General features: G+C 34.1%; 1 protein-coding gene across 2 annotated transcripts in view; it reads left to right on the top strand.

The window, feature by feature from the left end:
* The window catches only part of PCNX (pecanex homolog (Drosophila)), a 171,172-nt gene that overhangs the window by 62,685 nt on the left and 87,380 nt on the right, over window positions 1-21,107 (top strand). For both annotated transcript variants that reach the window (XM_011983136.1, XM_011983137.1), the window contains 5 exons: window positions 5,305-5,458; window positions 9,453-9,485; window positions 12,422-12,593; window positions 13,117-13,227; window positions 15,050-15,141. In XM_011983136.1, coding sequence (XP_011838526.1) covers window positions 5,305-5,458; window positions 9,453-9,485; window positions 12,422-12,593; window positions 13,117-13,227; window positions 15,050-15,141 — 562 coding nt within the window. The remainder of the gene's footprint in view (window positions 1-5,304; window positions 5,459-9,452; window positions 9,486-12,421; window positions 12,594-13,116; window positions 13,228-15,049; window positions 15,142-21,107) is intronic.

Below are 21,107 nucleotides of genomic sequence, written 5' to 3'. Positions count from 1 at the left end.
CCATGTGAAACAACCAAATATAGACAAAGTACATGAAACAGTGGTTTTCAAGACATTGGAGATGAGGAAAAAAGGACAGTGATTCTTGAGAGATGACAACAAATAACATGAGCTCTACAGTTGCCCCAGCTTAATGCTTTGAGAGAGTTTCTAGGCTGCAAGATAGGGAGAACTGAAGTAGAGTCCAGCCAACTTCCTGAGTTAAGGAGATAGAACTGAAAGTCCAGGGAGACTATGGCAGTTAGAGCCCATAGGACAGACTGTCAGAGAGGAGAGAGCTGCTTAGAGAGAGAACCTTAGAGATCTGCATTGAGTTGCCTCGACTGTTTGGCAGAGTATGGATAAGTTCCTGTATGTGAGGAAACTGTTTGAGGCCAGGGAAAGAACCACGTGAAAAGGAACAGGGGAACAGTTACTGGCAATCACACAGCACTAGGAATAGTGTATGTCCCTACTAGCCAGATTGGAGACGTTTAGGGTTCATATTTTATGGTGCCTTATGTAGAATAATCAGGAAGATCTTTAAAAGTGGGGAATAATTAGCCCTAGCAGGAGCACTACTTCACACCCACCTAACAAGTCATAAAACCAAGACCTGAAGGGATCAAACGGTTTCCAAGTAACATAAAATCTAAGAAGATTTATGGAAATCCAGAAATACCCAGCTCCCAACAAGTTAAGATTCACAATGTCTAGGATTCAGTCAAAGATGACCAGCTGTACAAAGAAATGAGAAAATGACCTGTAACAAGAATAATAAATCAGTTGAGACTAAACTGTAGCTTGCATAGATATTAGAATTAGCAGACAAGGACATTAAAACAGTTATAACTGCTTTCCATATGTTTAAAAAGTTAACTACGGACATAGAAGATACTTTTAAAAGTCCCAAATCAAACTTACAGAGTTGAAAACTATAATCCCCGAGATGAAAAATACACTGGATGGGATTAATGGTAGATTGCACCTTGTAGAAGAAAAGATTAGTGAACTCGAAGGCATAGTAATGGAAACTATCCAGAATGAAACAAGAGTCCACTGTACCCAGTGAAAAGAGTATGAACACAAAATGAGAAAAAGCTGTGGGACAACTACAAGAGGAAACAAGGAGACAAAAGATTTTGAAGAAATAAGGGTGGAGAACTTTCCAAATTTGATGAAAACTATGAATACACATTCAGGAAGCCCAGTGAACCTCAAAGCATAAAATACTTGAATAAAACTACAGCAAGGCACACAACTGCTCAAAACCAGTGAAAAAATTGTTAAAATTGCAAGAGAAAAAAAGAGGAGCAAGGATAAAGAAGACATCCTTTTTATTGTTGGAAATAATGAAGTGAAAAGACAATAGAGGAGCATCTTTAAAGTACTGAAAAGAAAGAAACCCTGTCAACCTACAGTTCTATACATAGCAAAAATACCTTTTAAAAACCAAAGTGAAATAAAGACATTTTCAGATCAGAAAAAAATGGGAAGAATTCTTTATGAGCAGCCCCACGCTACAAAAAATGTTGGAGGATGTCTTTCAGGCAGAAGGAAAGTGATCTCAGATGGAAATATAAGTCTACCCAAAGGAACAAAGATAAATAGAAATGGTAAGTCACTACATGGATAAATATAAAATATTTTTTCTTATTAGTAAGTTTCTTTAAGAGATAACTGACTGTTTAAATGAAAATAACAATGCTTTGCTTTATAACATGTAAAAGTAAAATTTATGATAATAGCATAAAGGCAGAGGGGAGAAATAAAAGCATACTATTTTAAGTTTCTTATATGTGAAGTGATCATCACTTGAAGGTAGACTGTCATAAATGTATATTGTAAACCCTAAGCTAGTCGCAGTGGCTTATACCTGTAATCCCAGCACTTTGGGAGGCAGAGGCAGGAGGATCACTTGAGCCTAGGAGTTTGAGGCCAGCCTTGGCAACCTAGTAAGACTCTTGTCTCTATGAACATATTTTTAAAAATTCTTACCAAAACCTATCATAAGGAAACCACTAAAATAACAAAAGAGTTGTAGCTAATATGTCAAAAAGGAGATAAGATAGATTATAAAAATTACTGTTAATCAATAAGGTGGAAAAAGATCAGAGAATAGATGAGACAAATAGGAAACAAATGACAAGATGATAGAGTCAGAAAAAGTCAGAAATTGGCAGATTATATAAAAAAGAACAACACTTAACTCCAAGCTGCCTACAAGGAAGGTACTTTAAATATAAAAACAGAGGACAGTGTGGTGGCTTATGCCTATGATCCTAGCACTTTGGAAGTCTGAGGTGGGAGGATCTCTTGAGGCCCAGTTTTCGAAACGAGCCTGGGCAACATAGACCAAATACTTACTTTATTTTGTACCAAAATAAAATAAAAACAAACAGGTTAAAAGATGGAAAAAGATATACCATGCTAACATTAACAAAAGGCTTATTGTACTGGCTGTTTTAAAGTCAGATAAAGTAGACTTCAGAACAAAGAATATTACCAAGGGTGAAGAAGCCCATTTCGTAGTGATAAGGAGTCAATTAATCCACAGGATTTAACAGTCCTAAATGTTTGTACACCTGAAACAGAGCTTCAGAATTCATAAAGCAAAAGCTAATAGAAGTGGAGAAATAGACAAATCACAGTTATAGGTGATTTCAGTAGTTCTCTTTAAATACTTGATAGAATAATTATTTAGAAAATCAGTGAGGATATAGTGAACTTGAACAGTATTATCAACCAGCCTAAATTGGTTGACATTTATGGAACACTGCATCCATAACAAGTGAGTATACATTTTTCTAAGTGCTCACGGAACATTTACTAAGATAGGTCACATCTTGAGCCATAATACAAGAGTTATTAAATTTTAAAAGGTCCACTATCCAGTCATACATAGTGAATTAAATGGTAAATTAATAACAAATAGAACCTTGGAAAATCCCCAAATATTTGGAAACTAAACACTTCTAAATAACCCATCAATTAGAGAAGATGTCAAGAGATAAATTAGTATTTCAGGCTAAATGAAAGTGAAAACACACCATATCTGAATTTTGGGAATGCCACTAACCTGCAGTACTTAGGAAAATTTATAGCACTAAACACCTAGATTAGAAAACAAAGGTCTCCAATCAGTGACTTCACCTTCTACTTACTAGAAGAACAAGAGCACATAAGCCCAAGTAAACAGAAGGAAGGTAATAGTAAGGAACAAAACAATTAAATGAGGAAACAGAAATAATAAAGAAAATCAAGGAAATGAAAAATTTGAGAACATCAGTTGATAAACCTTTAGCCAGCCTGGGCAGAAAAAAAAAAGGAGAGGAAAGACATAGATTACCAATATCAGGAATGTGAGTTATGATATGACTACAGACTCTACAGGCATTAAATGATAATTAGAGAATGATATGAGCAGCTACATGCAAATAAATTCAACATTGGACAAACGGACAAATTTCTTCAAAGACAAATTATGAAATTTCATTCTGAAAGAAGTATATGACCTTAATTGTCTTACATCTATTAAATAAGTGGAAATTGTAGTTTAGAAACTTTCCCAAAAAGAAAACTCTAGGCCCAGATGGCATCAAAATAATATTCAAATGAATGAAATGGAGAAAGGATAGCCTTTTCAACAAATGGTGGTAGAACAATTGGATTTCCATATGCGAAAAAATAGAGATGCACGCAGAGGTGTGTGCTCAAGAGGCTGAGGTGAGAGGATTGTTTGAGGCCAGCCTGGGCAACATAGCAAGACCCCATCTCAAAAATAAACAGAAATAAAGAACTTGTAGCCTTACCTTGTTCCACATTATGAAAATGTATCATAGGCTTAAATGTGAAACCTAAAACAAAACTTCTAATAAAAAAAGAAAACATAGGAGAAAACTCTTATGAACTTGGATTAGGCAAAATTACTTGACTCTGACACCAAAACCAAGATCATTTAAAAAAAAAAAATTGATACATTGGACTCATCAAAATTGAAAATTTTTAAAAATCCAAAGACAATACCTGTTCAGTGACAAGGGAGGCACTATTCAGGCAGGCCCAGAATTGAAAAGAGGTCATCAAATTTTAGCAAACCTGAAATTGCATAACTACCACCTAAAATCAAATGGAAATGCCAGTAATTTATTGATTTGGAAATACTGTTGAACTTTTTTATCTGGTAGAACCATTAAATGAAGTAGTACAAAGATGTTTATGAATTTTATTTTTAGGCCCAGTTGATTGTGATAAATATGGAATTGGGTTAATACATTTGTTAAGTTTTTTTATGATTATAAAAGTAATTCCTTAACTATTGTAGAAAATTTAAATATGTACAAAGTTTTGACAGAAGCAAACCATAATTATTCCATGGAGAGAAGCGTTATTAGTAATATCATTTTTGGTATATTGTCTTTTTTAACCTATATGTTTAATTTTTTAATAGCAGAACTTATATCCTGCTGTGCCCATGGTTTTGTGTCCTGCTTTCTTTATGTACGAGATGTGCTGAGCATTTTTTCATTTTTTAATAGTCTTTAAAAATATGACTTAAAAGTATTTTAGGGAAATACTAAAGGATGTATTTGTATAACATTTTGTGAATAAAATTTCCAAGGAAGTAATGAGATAGATTCTTGTGTGTGTATGACATAAAAATAATCTTCATTGCTATATATATCTCTCTCGAGCATCATATTGTTTCTCTTTCAATGTCAGTTTAATGAAGTATAGAATTGTCTTAGGAAGTTTAATAGAAGCAGATAGAGGTCTTTGTCACTACCTTCATTTTCAAGATATGTAAGAGCCCATATTTAAATAATTCTAATAAGTGAATTTTCTAATTCTTTCAGATGACTGAGAGATGGGGGAAGTGAAATCACTTAGTGCCAGAATTTTGTTACAATTTTGCCATGTAACAAATGTTTTAAATTTAATTTTCTAGAAACTAGAGATTTTGGTTTTTAAACATAATGTGATTCTTTGTGTACGTATTTTATTTGCCATCCAAGTTTGTTAACTATTTTGCAACAAATAGAATAGAAAAGCAGATATTAAGGAGAGTAACATTTTTAAAATAGAAATTTAAAACTATATTATGTAATTGGAATTCATTGTAGCATGTTTTATTTGTATATAAGAATTCATGTTGTGTCCACATGAAACTAGTTTGTTTTCAGTATGATCTAAAACCTTGTTCAAACTCAGTACCAAAAAGACATCTGGCATATTAGGAACTTCATATTTATGTCTTCCCTTTTTTCCATTTGGTTAATTTCTTATACTTATGATATACTTACTCATAAGTTTTTCTATCTGTAGAAATCGTGAGATCCTGGAAAATGTGTTAGCTGTCATCCTGGCTATTCTCGTGGCCTTTTTGGGATCTATTCTTCTCATACAAGGATTCTTCAGAGATATCTGGGTCTTCCAGTTCTGCCTTGTCATAGCCAGCTGTCAATACTCACTGCTTAAGGTACCAGCATCTCGTCTTTTTATGCTATGGAATTATATTTGTGTTAAAAGGCAGAGGATTTTGTAGTAATTACTGAATTATAGTAAGATAATTATTTTTAGGCTTACTTTTCTTGGATGTTTACACAAGATTATGTAGAGAGCCAAAGGGGGATATAAACCTTAAAAATAATTGTATGTAAATTAGAACTTCCTAAAAACAAATTTTTTATATTAAAATAAACTGTATTTGTTTTGTTTGTTTTGTTTTGTTTTTTGGAGATGGAGTCTTGCTGTGTCGCCCAGGCTACAGTGCAATGGCACAATCTGGCTCACTGCAGCCTTCGCCTCCCAGGTTCAAGCAATTCTCCTGCCTCAGCCTCCTGAGTAGCTGGGATTACAGGCACATGCCACCATGCCTGGCTAATTTTTGTATTTTTAGTAGAGACGAGGTTTCATCATGTTGGTCAGGCTGGTCTCAAACTCCTGACCTTGTGATTCGCCTGCCTCAGCTTCCCAAAGTGCTGGGATTACAGGCATGAGCCACCACGCCCAGCCTAAAAGAAAACTGTATTTGTTAAAATAAGAACTAGCATTCTTTTTTTTTTTTTAATAGTAGTAGATTTTTTTTTTTAATACTTTTAGTTCTGGGATACATGTGCAGATTTGTTACATAGGTATACACATGCCATGGTGGTTAGCTGCACCCATCAACCCGTCATCTACATTAGATATTTCTCCTAATGCTATCCCTCCCCTACTTCCCCTCCTCTGACAACCCCAGTGTGTGATGTTCCCCTCCCTGTGTCCATGTGTTCTCATTGTTCAACTGCCACTTGTGAGAACATGCAGTGTTTGGTTTTCTGTTCTTGTGTTAGTTTGCTGAGAATGATAGTTTCCAACTTCATCCATGTCCCTGCAAAGGACATGAACTCATCCTTTTTTATGGCTGCATGGTATTCCGTGTTGTATATGTGCCACATTTTCTTTATTCAGTCTATCATTGATGGGCATTTGAGTGGGTTCCAAGTCTTTGCTATTGTGAACAGTGCCACAATAAACATACATGTGCATGTGTCTTTATAGTAGAATGATTTATAATCCTTTGGGTATATACCCAGTAATGGAATTGCTGGGTCAGATGGTATTTCTGGTTCTAGATCCTTGAGGAGTTGCCACACTGTCTTCCACAATGGTTGAACTAATTTATACTCCCACCAACAGTGTAAAAGCTTTCCTATTTCTTCACATCCTCTCCAGCATCTGTTGTTTCCTGACTTTAATGATTGCCGTTCTAACTGGCGTGAGATGGTATCTCATTGTGGTTTTGATTTACATCTCTCTAATGACCATTGATGATGAGCTTTTTTTCATATGTTTTTTGGCCACATAAATGTCTTTTGAGAAGTGTCTGTTCATATCCTTCACCCAATTTTGGATGGGATTTTTTTTTCTTGTAAATTTAAGTTCCTTGTAGATGCTAGATATTAGCCGTATGTCAGATAGATAGATTGCAAAAATTTTCTCCTATTCTGTAGGTTGCCTGTTCACTCTGATGATAGTTTCTTTTGCTGTGCAGAAGCTCTTTAGTTTAGTTAGATCCCATTTGTCAATTTTGGCTTTTGTTGCCATTGCTTTTGGTGTTTTAGCCATGAAGTGTTTGCCCATGCCTATGTCCTGAATGGTATTGCCTAGGTTTTCTTCTAGGGTTTTTTTGGTTTTAGGTCTTATGTTTAAGTCTTTAATCTGTCTTGAGTTAATTTTTGTATAAGGTGTAAGGAAGGGGTCCAGTTTCAGTTTTGTGCATTTGGCTAGCCAGTTTTCCCAACACCATTCATTAAATAGGGAATCCTTTCCCCATTTTTGTCAGGTTTGTCAAAGATCAGATGGTTGTAGATGTGTGGTGTTATTTCTGAGTCCTCTGTTCTGTTCCTTTGGTCTTTGTATCTGTTTTGGTATCAGTACCATGCTGTTTTGGTTACTGAAGCCTTGTAGTAGAGTTTGAAGTCAGGTAGTGTGATGCCTCCAGCTTTGTTCTTTTTGCTTAGGATTGTCTTGGCTGTATGGGCTCTTTTTTGGTTCCATATGAAATTTAAAGTAGTTTTTTCTAATTCTGTGAAGAAAGTCAGTGGTAGCTTGATGGGTATAGCATTGAATCTATAAATTACTTTGGGCAGTGTGGCCATTTTCACAATATTGATTCTTCCTATCCATGAGCATGGAATGTTTTTCCATTTGTTTGCGTCCTCTCTTATTTCCTTGAGCAGTGGTTTGTAGTTCTCCTTGAAGAGGAGCCCTCCCACAGCTGGAAAACCATTCACGTAGTTCTGTGTTTACTAACAACTGTCCATCCTTTTTTTTCTCTCTCCATTTACAGCTAGACATGTGGAGTAAGCCTAGGTCATCTGCTTTATTTCTTTAAGACCCGTCCATACTTTCCTCATTGCAGTACTGACATTATAGTCTTTGTGGTTGCTAATGATCAATCTAATTGCTAAATTGATTTTCTTAAGTCTCCGTGCTTTATGAATGGTACATCATTTAATACCTATGGATACTCTTCCATTTTGATATTCTTCTCATTTTTGATCTGTGACTTTATACCACCCTCATGCTTCTTGCATTTTTCAGATGACTCTCTTTTCCTTTGTTGATCCCTCTTTCTTCTTTCAACTGCTTAATTTATGAGAATTCTCTAGGATTTTATGTGGTTATCTTCTCGGTTTACAGTTCCTTGGCATTGAAGTCATCCTTTTTTATTACTTTATTTGTTGACTTTGTGTATGAGTTATGTCCAGATTTATATCTCAAAGTCTTCACCTCTTTTGCAAGCTTTATTCCTATATATCTAACAGACATTTTAAAAATAGCAAATTAATCATCTCCTGGTTAATTTTTCTTTCCCAATATCTTTGCTTTTGGCAGTGATATACCAACTAAAAATCTTAGAGTCTCCGCTCCTTCCTCCTTGATCCCTAATAACAAGTAACTCAGTCCCTTTGATAACATTTAATGATTCCGTATTAAAATTACTGGTTGTCATTCTTGTACTATACCTTTAGTGCCTTAAATCATTTAAATTCGTTTTCTGGCTCTGGTGTCTCCATGGTCCAATTAATTTTGTCCACTGCTTTCAGGTTAATGTGGTTAAATATGGAAAAGGTAAAAGGTGACAGATTTTTGCAACTAGTTGACAAGAAGAATAATAATGTCATAAACAGGAATAAGAAAGACAAGAACAGAAGCTTTTAGAAGATAGGTGTTGTGATTAAAAGAGTTTATGGATTATCTGGAGTCCAATCTAGCCAAAGGCCAAATGCCAAACTCAGCTCGGCCCAATGTCGAATGGTAGGGTGGTGCTAGACAATCCTAGTGAAATTGTATGGTATGCCATCAGAAATGAACTGAAACTTGGGAGAAAAGTCATGATTAGGGACGTAGCTGCATAATACCTTCTGAACATTTTTATGGGAAGTTAATAAAGTCTCTTAAAAGGATACAGCTTTACTTATTTGATTATTTTGATATGAAAATGCAGATAATATCTTTATTACAAATACCATTGAATTATTTAGTAAGCTTGGAATTTATGGGCAGAACTAGAATTGTTGTTATAAGCAAACCCCTATTATTGTATATTTCCTGAATGAATAATGTCCTGTGAGAAATGCTATACTTGTATGTAATATACCTTAACTACACTTGTCTATAACAAAAAGCCAAACAGTAAGATGAATCTATCATATGCTATTGCAGAAACATTAAGATAGATACAAATAAATAAATAATAAATAATCTTATTTCCTGACTCTTATCAGGAAAGATTTGAGATGTTTTTAATATCAAAGTGACACTGGTATCTGGAGCTGATGTTTCATCTCTGGAACAGAATTATTAATATAGGTCATTTTGTGGTTGTGGAATATTTACTTAAGATCATTTCAGGCATTTTGAAAGTTGGTTGTAAAATTAGCAAGACTTCAAGAGTGTAATTTATCTTTCTGTTTCATTTTTAGAGTGTTCAACCAGATTCTTCTTCTCCCAGACATGTAAGTCACTCTTAATATGGCTGTACATTGTAGGTCGTTAACATTTATCATAGCATTTGTAGTTTGGTTTTTGTTTTTTTGTTTTGTTTTGTTTTGTTTTGTTTGGAATGCATCAAACTGAACTAAAATTTATGTTACTATTTTCCTCATCAATGTTTTGACACACTACTAGAAATACAGGTGTTTTGTTAGCTTGAAATAAAATGACATTGTACTTGTGGACTCTAAACTTGGTTGGAAATGAGCATAATAATTCATTGTTTGACAGTCTGTTTCAGGGAGTAGACATGGTTCTTATAAACTCATTATTATTTATGTTTAATAAATTTTGAATAATAGCTTATGAATAAGTATTGAAAATATAATTTTGATGTAGGAAGAACTTCACTTGAGTACCATTAGGAGCAAGAATAAAGAAGTAATACATGAGTCTGGTGTTAAGACCATTGAATAAAAACTTTGTTATTCACTTTGTGACTTTAGACAAAAATATTATCCGCCTAGCACTATGTATTGTGAAGTGGAATCCAATTTTAGATCTACGTTGAGTTTTTAATAGAACAAAGGATATTCTATTTAAAGTAGTTCAAAAACAGACTTCAAGAATAGTTTATGATTTTTTTCCTTGAATATAATTTTTTAAATCCTTTCGCTGGAATAATGAATAATGGGAATGGATGAGCAAAATGAAACAAAGAGGCAAGTTTTTTTTTTTTTTTTTTTGACTGATTATGTTTACTATTTTGCAAGAATATTTTTGAAGTGCAATAATATATGGAAACATTGCTTTTTAACTTTTTATTTTGGCCTAATTTCAAACTTAAAGTTGCAAGGGTAGTACAAAGAATTTCAGATACCATTCATCCAGATCTGTATGTTAACATTTATGATATTTGCTTAATCCCTTTCTAGCACGTGATCTTTTTTCCTCCTTTCTCTGTGCTAGCTGACATGATGCCCCTTTACTTCTAAGTGTCTCAGTGTGTGTTTCTTAGAAACAAAGATATTCCTTTATGTTAATTCAAGATAATTATCAAAATTAGAATATTAATGTTGATACAATGCTGTCTTCTAATATGTAGATCTTACTCAAATAGATTTTGCCTATTGTCTTCATTGGCAAAGAAAGTCCCTGATTATGTTTGGTCTCTTAAATCTCCTTTAATCTGGAGCAATTCTTCGGTAACTATCTTTCATTATATTGAAATTTTTGATGGATATAGGGCAGTTATTTTATAGACCATCCCTTAATTTGAGTTTGTCTGATGTTTTTTTCTTTTAAAAAATGTTTTTTAAGTTTTATTTTTTCACCCTGTCTTATGGTGCTGATGATGTTTCTTTCTGATTTGATAAGGCCATGCTTTTTAAAGTAGGAATACTACAAAAGTACATCGTATTAGGAAGCACATATTGATTTATCCTTTTACTAGTGATGTTAAGTTTGATCTTCTGGTTAAGAGTATTGTCTGCAGGGTGTCTGAAATCTCTGCAGTATTAACATTTTGGCCAGCTAATTCTTTGTTTGAGGGTAGGGGATGCTGTCCAATGCATTGTAGGATGTTTGGCATCCTCTCTGGTGCTACCTCCTAAATGCTGGTAGCACCACTTCCCCAACTGTGACAATAGAAATGTGTCCAGATTCCCATATGTGCACTGGGGAGCAAAACCCCCTCCTACTTCCTTAAGAACCAGTACTCTACTGTAATGTTACTGTTTTTCTCTTACAGATAATAAATACTTCAAATAAATAAATAAAATAAATACCTCATGGAGAGATACCTTGAGACTGTATATGTGTCCTCCATAAATTTCTATCCAGTTGTTTTAGTATCTACTGATGTTTCTTGCCTGATTCAGTTACTTATTGGTTGCTAAATGATGATTTTTCTCATCCCATCATTCCTTCTACATTTATTAGTTGACCTTTTATTAATACTATAAGGAAGAGCTTTCCCCTCTTTCTTATATATGTATGTATATATTGATGTGGATAAATTGATTATTTTATTCAATGGACTATAATGTTACTAGTAGTATTTATTTTGATGCTCAAATTGTCCCTGATTTAGCCATTGGGAGTCCATCACACTGCTTTCTGTGTCCTTTTGACATATCTCTGTCATTCTTTAAGTACTTTCTACCTTTTTGTCACAACAATATGTTCCAGGGTCATCTTATACTTTCCCTGTCGTAGCCAGAAACCAGTCTTTTCTCTATGGAGCCCCCCCCCCCACCTTTTTTGGTAGGTAATGGTATTTATAAAGTAAGATCTGGTTGCTAGTAATCATTATTGCTAGAATCTCATTGCATCTAGGTCCTCTTAGTGGATAAAGCTAGGAGGTGTATGTATGTATGTACATATATACACACATGTATACATATATATAACCTATTCCTATATCTGTCTGTATGCATATTAAAAATAATGAGACTATGGAAGCCCAGTGTGGGCAGATCACTTGAGACCAGGAGTTTGAGACCAGCCTGGGCAACATGGCGAAACTCTAACTCTAAAAAAATTAAACAGGCGCAGTGATGTGTGCCTGTAGTCCCAGCTACTTGGAAGGCTGAGGCGGGAGGATCACTTGAGCTCAGGAGGCCGAGGCTACAGTGAGCTGTGAGCGCTCCACTGCATTCCAGTCTGGGCGACAGAGAGAGACCCTGTCTCAAAATAAATAGATAAATGAATAAATAATAACAACAACAAAAAAACTTCACACTGATACTTCTGTTTCAGTCCAGTATCTCAAGAGTTCATTCTATTACTCTTCCTCCTCTCTATATTTGTTAATCCTTTCTGTGATTGTCAGAAATCTGGCTTCCATATGGAAAAATTATGAATCCTTAGAATGAAGCCATCAGTGATCTCAGTAGTTATTTGTGACTCTTAAAATTAACTAAACTGACTTTAAAAAATATCATTTTCTCATTTTCAGGGTCATAATCGTATCATTGCCTACAGTAGACCAGTTTATTTCTGCTTATGTTGTGGTCTTATTTGGCTCTTGGATTATGGTAGCAGAAACCTGACTGCAACCAAGTTCAAATTATATGGAATAACTTTTACCAATCCACTGGTGTTTATATCAGCCAGGGATTTAGTTATAGGTGAGTCATGTTAAAGTATCTCTAATCTTAAAATGAATTTATTTGTATATCAACATTTTACTGATAAATATATCAATTATACAGCTTTAAATAGTTTTTAATAAGCTTATTTTGCTATTGTTATCTGCTCTGAGAAACAAAGTGATAGGACTATTATGAGTGAATAAAGCTAATGATGAGCAAATATTATAGTAATTCTTTTGTTCTTGGAGTAAATGTAATGGATAATTTTTTTTTGGTTTTGTTATCTTAGGTTTCTATTATGTGAAAATGGTTGAAATAACTTTAAAAAGTATTGTTTATGATTGAAAAGATGTTATTTACTAACCAAGCAATTTTTGTTGAGATGTATAATTTAAAATACTGTCTTTTAAAAATTGCCTAGTAGTTTATGTTAATTTGGGATTTAAAAAAATTAATTATGACCTCTCAGTGGACCAAAAAAATGAATTATGACCTCTCAGTAGACACAAGAATGGATATAGTATAATATTTTTAAATATACTTTTCTTTCTTTTTATAGTGTTTACACTCTGTTTCCCAATAGTGTTTTTCATTGGTCTCCTGCCTCAGGTGAATACATTTGTAATGTACCTTTGTGAACAATTGGATATTCATATTTTTGGTGGTAATGGTGAGTGTTTCTTTATAAAAATTATAGATGACAGTATTACCTTTATAGATCATGAAGTAATAAACTGACCATTAAAATGCTTTTCCAGTTTTCACTTCAGGCTTGAAATTAGAAAAAAAAAAAAAGACATTAAGTAATTGAAGACTGAGAAGCAATTAATTTGTGGATAGAAAAAAATAGTCAAGTCTGCTACTTTAGAGAAAGAGCCAGGTATAATGAAGCAGATGTGTAAGAAGTAATAAAATAATGTCTGCAACTAAAAGTTATAGTGAGTTTACATGGAACCTATATGTACTTAAGAGGTATTTATAAAAGATCATCTATCCTGAATAGATTGAGGTTTGATACATAGCATTACATTTGGATTTTAAACCAGTATGTGCATTTAGTAGGTCTTCATATTTGGTTTCAGAGCCTTGTTTTATCCTTAGAATGGTAACACCAAAATAAAAGCATTTTACTAATAAATAAGCTTTTAAGAACTATCTCTGTTCATTGAGTAGAATATGTGGCTATGAATTGATATACTTAGAAAATCTATTTCCATATCATATGTATATTTTATTTTAAAAATAAGATAATACTCATATTACCCTGGTATAGATAATGGTTTGTAGAACTTGAAAATAATCATATCGGCATACACCATGGTTAAAATATACCATTATTTAGTTTAACCATTTAAAATTTTACTGAAAGATGAGTGTGCAACTAGAGAAAATGAAAGGGAAAGAGATTACTGTAACTTTATAGTTCATTTCTCTACACATTTCACATTTTCAGGCCTCATATATTTTCCAAGCATATGCATTGAAATCCTCTCTGCTGATGAAAAGTTGACATCATGGCTTTAATTTTAGATAGAAACTGAGTTTTTCTGTGTTGCTGTGTATCATACTAGAGAATTTTTAATGTTCTGAAAATTTTTTGAATGAGTATGAATTAAGACAGAACTCATTTCATCAAATCAGCATGGCTTAATGGGTAGAAGACAGTTTGAATATTTAGGGACTATTACTGGTGTTATATTACCCTAAATACTATGGGGAGGGCTTAGTGTAGGTAATTTATGATAATGAGCTTTTGTCATACTATAATTTACAAACTTGTGCAAGGTATTAGGTTTCTGATATCTCAAGGAATTTTTTCTGTAGATTTCTTTTATGATTATTATTATTAAATTAAAGAAAGTCTGTTACCCATGTTTTAAAAGTAAAGTCTAGATATCTTAGCCATCTCCTGTTCCTTATTACTAATATGCCCATTGGAGTATTAGTAATTATCTATTTCGTTGTTGTTGCTATTGTTAGCAATTAGATCTACAGTATCTAAAGTATCTATTTTGTTGTTATTGTTAGCAATTAGATCTACACTTTTTTCTGAAAATTAACACATGGGAATACAGATTTACTTCTGTGGGTAACACAGGTTCTGTTTACATAGATAAATATTTTTCAGTGAACACTTAATACATCTCCAGTTCCTTTTCAGGCCTCTGAAAGCTTCATTTTTCCACATTTTTTGTTAATAGATAGATTTTTGAAGCATAATATAGATAAAATTTTTTCTTGCTACATATAAATGTTCATTACTTCCAAGATGAATATAGTTTATCTCGTAACAAAGATTCAGGATAGCAAATCTCTGTCATGTCAAAATCTTTTTGAAAGAACAAAATGAAGTAACTGAATTTTTAAAATTCAGATTAGTAGATATTTAATGATAGTTGCCATTATAATATTTTAAATGCTTTTCAGTGACCTTTTAATTTTTTTCATATATTTTAATAAAATATTTCTTTCCTTTTTCTTCTCCTGTCTAGCCACTACAAGCCTGCTTGCAGCACTTTACAGTTTTATCTGTAGCATTGTGGCAGTAGCCTTATTGTATGGATTATGTTATGGAGCTTTAAAGGTGAGCAATAAATTATAGTATGTTTTGTCTTTAAGGCTGTATTTCTATATGAATGTTGTTTTAAAATCAACTAATAGTGATTTTTTCCCTTGGGGCCACTTAGCATTAATTTTCGTGGTCTTCATATGTTAAACATTATTCTCATTCTCAACTACTTTGAATTTGAAAACAGTTTAATAGTTAACCATTACTAAAAGAAAATTATTTTTCCTGCAGTAGTCATAGGTTAATATTAGAAACAGATTATTGAAAACTAGGCTCATCTGGTATAAGGGTAGGCATAGTAATTACAGAATGTGAAGTCAATTTTAAAATTCTAGTTAAGAATTTAACTACTTTTCATATCACAGTTTTTTAAACTTATAAAAACAAGTTCAAGGACTGCAATTTAAGATACATGCTAATAAAAAGTAATATACTGAAATTTAATGTCATTGGGTTAGAAGATCTGGATGAGCCTTATGAACTTCCCTTTAAAAGATGGTCAACAAGTTGTAAACATAAAAATTTAAACATTTTTGTAGACAGCTTTCAGTTCCTCACGCATACTTGTGGGTTGTTTTCGTTTTTTGTTTGGCAACTAGTGCAAGACAGTCAGAGAATGTTAGGTTTGAAAGGACTATGACAAGTGACTCACAGATCCTTCCTTGCCTCATTTAAGTAGCATTTGTAGAGCATTTATGTGTACCAGCTGTTATGCTAAACCGTTTTCTGCTTTGAAGGAACTTGTAGGTTAGCGGTGATTAACAAGTCAACCAACATGTTCAATACAGCATAACGAAGGTTATGAAAGCAGTTCTGTGGGTATACAAATTAAGACTACTTTATTCTGCCAAAAGAGATTAAAGACAATTTTCCAGGAAGGTGATATAACCAGATTTTGGGCATTAGCTAATTGAAGCAAGAGATGAAGACCCATGGGCTTGTAAAGAAAATGTGTTGTGTAGAGGAAATGGCAAATGATTTGGAATTTCTGGAGGTTTGGGTACATGAGGAAAGATGACATCTAAGGTCATTCCTCTAAGGCTAGAAAGGTAAGCAAAGGCTGGATCATGAAATAGCTTTTATCCTGAATGTGTTGGGGTAAAGATGCAAAACCATGAATGTATTTGAGGCAGTGAAAGGAAATGATCAGAGTTGCATTTTAGAAAGGTTACTTTTCTCCATTGTGAAGATTGAAGTCTAAGCAGGAGGGATCAAAGGACACTGTTCCACTTTAATCTTGAAATTATGAGGTACTTTACTAAAATTAGATTTCATGAATATATTTGTGGACTGTCTGGATAAAGATATATGAGCTAGAAGAGGATCCAGGATGATTCTGGGTGCTGACTTGAACAGCTGGTTAGATATGGTGCTAATGCACAAGACTGGAAACCTTGGCGTTTGTTGAGGAAGGTGATTGTTTATGTTGGAACACTTGATTCGTTGATATTTATGGGGTATCCAGAGATACATAGTAGCTAGTTACATGTACAGAGGTTTGATGTCATGATTAATGGATTTAGAAGTCATCCATAAAATTGAATAAAATGTAAGAAAAAGACTCTTAATGTGGATTGACAAGAGAAAATGGATGAGGAAAGACTATGGGAAATACCAGTATGTAAGTGTTGGTTACAACAAAATCACACAAAGGAAATTTCAGAGGCAGTAAAAGTCTGAAAAAAGTTTTTATTGAATTTGGCAGTTATAGGATATTAGTGTTTTGGATTAAGGAAGCCAGATTAATATAAGTAGGTTTGAATATATATTAAGGAAATATATTCTACTCTTTCTAGAGTGCAGTTGGAAAGCTTGCACACATAATGGGGGTTGTTTTCTGGTTTTTGTTTTTAAAAAAGATCTGAGACTTAATTGCTCTAAAAGGCAAGGAGGGGACATCTACTGGATGGGAGATAATTGATAGAGCTAAGCCCAGGAAAGAACTGGCGGCAACAAGGTCCAAATCCAGGATTCTCCCACATGTGCCACCTGTAAACCGTCCTAGCTCAAGTTGTAGATTTGTGTTTTGAATCAGGGTTTGGAAAGTGAATTGTTATTTGGAAATTGTAGTCACAGAAGTTAATAAGTGCGGTAAGTTTTCTAGCCTCGTTTAGAAAGGCCTATTCAACTATAATTATACAGCAGAATGGCAGCAGCTATAAAGCTGCCAGGTAGATTCCTGCATCCTAAGGCAGGCAGGAAGGTAAAGTTTTTTTCTTCTTTCTGGGGCATCACTTTTGCATTAGACAATTTTAGTTTTAAATATCACTCATTGTAGTGGGGTAAATCTATAGATATACTTGTTATGCACAAGCAGAGATTATGTACAAGCATACCTCATTTTATTGTGCTTTACTTTATTACTTTTCACAGATAGTGTGTTTTTTACAAAAGGAATGCTTGTGGCAACCCTGTGTGAAGCAAGTCTAATGGTGCCATTTTCCTAACAGCATGTGCTCACTTTGTGTCTCTGTGTCACATTTTGGTAATTCTTGCAATATTTAAAATTTTTATTGTTATTATTTTCTATTATGGTGATGAGTTATGTCTGATACCATTGTAATTGTTTTTGGAGTGCCATTAACAGCACCCATAGAAGATAGTGAACTTTAACAGATCAACATGGTGTGTATTCTGACTGCTCTGCTGACTGGTCATTCCCTCATCTCTCTCCCTCACTTTGGGTCTCCCTATTCTGTGAGACACAACCATGTTGAAATTAGGCTAATCAATAACCCCACAATGGCCTCTAAGTGTTCACAAGGAAAAAGGAATGGTCGCATAGCTCTCACTTTAAATCAGAAGCTAGGAATGATTAAGCTTAGTGAGTAAGGCATATTGAAAGCTGAGAAAGGCCTAAATCGAGGCCTCTTGTGCCAAACAGTTAGCCAAGGTGTGAATGCAAACAAAAAGTTCTTGAAGGAAATTAAAAGTACTACTCCAGGAAATGATAAGAAGAGAGAAACAGCCGTAATTATGGCTGATACAGAGAAAGTTTTAGTGGTCTCTGGATAGATCAAACCAATCACAGCATTCCCTTAAGCCAAAACCTAATCCAGAGCAAGGCTCTAACACTTCTATTCTCTGAAGGCTGAGTGAGTTGGGGAAGCTGCAGAAGAAAATTTGGAAGCCAGCCGAAATTGATTCATGAGGTTTAAGGAAGGAAGCCATCTCCATAACATAAAAGTACAAGGTGAAGCAGCAGTACTGATACGGAAGTTGCAACAGGTTACCCATTAGATCTAGCTAAGATCATTGATGAAAGTGGCTACAGTAACAACAGATTTTCAATGTAGACAGCCTTGTATTGGAAGAAGATGCTATCTAGAACTTTCACAGCTAGAGAGGAGAAGTTAATGCCTGGTTTCAAAGCTTCAAAGGACAGGCCTACTCTCTTATTAGGGGCTAATGCAGCTGGTGACAGTAAGCTGAAGCCAGTGCTCATTTGCCATTCTGAAAATCACAGGGCCCTTAAATGTATTCTGCCTGCTCTGTAAATGGAACAAAGCCTGGATGACAGCACATCTCTTAATAGCATGGTTTGCTGAATGTTTTAAGTGTACTGTTGAGACCTACTGCTCATAGGAGAGATTTCTTTCAAAATATTCCTGTTCATTGACAATGCAGCTCGTCACTTGAGAGCTCTGATGGAGGTGTACAGGAGATTCATGTTGTTTTCATGCTTACTAACACAAACGGGCATTTTGTAGCCCGTGCAGTAAGAAGTAATTTCAACTAACAAGTCTATTTAAGAAATACATTTTGTAAGGCCCGTATCTGTCATAGATGGTAATTCTTCTGATGAATCTGGGCAAAGTAAATTGAGAACCTTCTAGAAAAGATTCACCATTCTAGAAGCCATTATGAATATTCAGGATTAATGGGAAGAGATCAAAATATCAATATTAACACAAGTTTGAAAGAAGTTGTTTCCAAACTTTGTGGATGACTTTGAGGGATTCAATACTTCAGTAGAGGAAGTAACTGCAGATGTGATAGAAATAGCAAGGGAACGAGAATTAGAAGTGTAGCTTGAATATATAGGAGTGAATTACCGAAAGCACATAAAACTAGAACGGATGAGAAGTTGCTTCTTATGTATGAACAAAGAAAGGGGTTTCTTAAGATAGAATTGACTCCTGGTGAAGATGCTTTGAACATTGTTAAAATGACAACAAAGGATTTAGAATAGTACATAAATTTAGCTGATAAAGCAGCAGCAGGATTTTAGAGGGTTGGCTCCAATTTTGAAAGAAATCATTACTGTGGGTAAAATGCTATTAAACAGCATCGCATGCTACGGAGGAATTCTTCATGAAACAAAGAGTCAATCAGTGCAGCACACTTCATTATTGTCTTATTTTAAGAAATTGCCACAGCCACCCAAGCCTTCAGTAATTACCACACTGAACAGTCAGCATCCATCAACATCGAGGCAAGACCCTCTACAAGTAGAAAGATTACACCTCACTGAAGGCTCAGATGATCCTTAGCATTTTTTAACATTAAAGTATTAATGTTAAAATTAAGGTATGCGCATTTTTTTCTAAGACACAACATTATTGCACATTTAATAGACTACAATATAGTGTAACCATAACTTTTGGGAAACCAAAAATTTTGTGTTACTCATTTTACTGCAGCTTGCTTTATTGAGGTGACCTGGACCAACAATGTCTCCGAGGTATGCCTGTACAAGGATTTCATTAAAGCAGTTTTTGTAACAGCAGAAGCTGGTAATAACCTAATATCTGTCATTTGTGACTGGTCATGAAAAAAAATAAAATACATTTTTACATGCTAATGTGAAGTGATCTTTAAGACATACTATTTTTTTTTTAAGGGAGAGTAATAGGCCAAAAAAAAAAAAAAAAAGTGTTTCCTTTGTGCTTTTTTAAAAGCCCACATGAAAGTTTGTAGTTACATAGAATAATAATGGAAGAATATACAAGAATTTGAAAACAGTGGTTACTTCTGGGTAGTTAGAGTTATTTGGAGACTTTATTGCATGCCTTTAGGAATAATGTATTTATTTTTAATCTGTTCATAAATACAGGCTTTTACATCTATGTGACATCTGCTTTCCTTGTATTTACTCTTTTTTTCTTAAACGTTTTAGTATGATGCATAGTTCATTAAAAGCTAAAAATTTTTCTTTAAAACCATCCTAGTACATCCTATTAATAAAGTTTAAATGTTCTTGATGTTTTCATATTTTTTTAGATATTTAGGCTGTTATGTAATGAAATAAAAACATTTAGACCTTGAAGGAAGTCAAGGTCCACTACAGTGGGTGAAGCAGATCTACCTTTTGACCTAGGCCAATTTCCCTGGGCAGTTTTGTTTTTCATAGTTTATGTCCTTTCTCTCACTTCTGAATCAGAATCCATTAAGAACTTAAAGGCATCTAGGTTTTGGTTTGCTTTTGATTCTTCTAGTTAGTGATTCAACAGAGTAGTAGTTAACTGTCTGTCTGTTTATATATAATTTGTAAGTTAAGGATGTGTCTCAGTTCAGGCTGCTTTAACAAAGTACCATAGACGGTGGCTTATAAACAATAGAAAATTATTACTCACAGTTCCGGGGCTTGGAAGTCTGAGATCAGGGTACTGGATGGTCAGGTTCTGGTGAGGTCTTTCTTCCCAGTTGCAGACACTAACTTATTATACTCTTAGTGGCAGAAACAGGACTTGCCCTCTGGGGTTCCTTTTCTACAGACAGTGATCCTGGTCATGAGGGCTCTACCATCAGGACCTTATGACCTCCCAAAGGTGCAACTTCCTAGTACCATCACACAGGGCATTGAGATTTCAACATGCGAATTATCAGGGAGACAGACAACAGGTGGTGTTCATGAATTGCTTTCAATACATATTTCTGAATTTTTAATCTAAATAAAATAAACAAGTCATTTTGAGATAAACTTAAGAATGTTCTTCTTTTATCTGAGAGTAGTAAGTAGTGTCAAGTATTTGTCAAAT

This window comes from Mandrillus leucophaeus, unplaced genomic scaffold (assembly GCF_000951045.1).
Source record: "Mandrillus leucophaeus isolate KB7577 unplaced genomic scaffold, Mleu.le_1.0 Scaffold246, whole genome shotgun sequence".
NCBI classification, from domain to species: domain Eukaryota; kingdom Metazoa; phylum Chordata; class Mammalia; order Primates; family Cercopithecidae; genus Mandrillus; species Mandrillus leucophaeus.
Note: the sequence above shows the minus strand (reverse complement) of the source record. Positions and strands in the feature narration are given on the sequence as shown.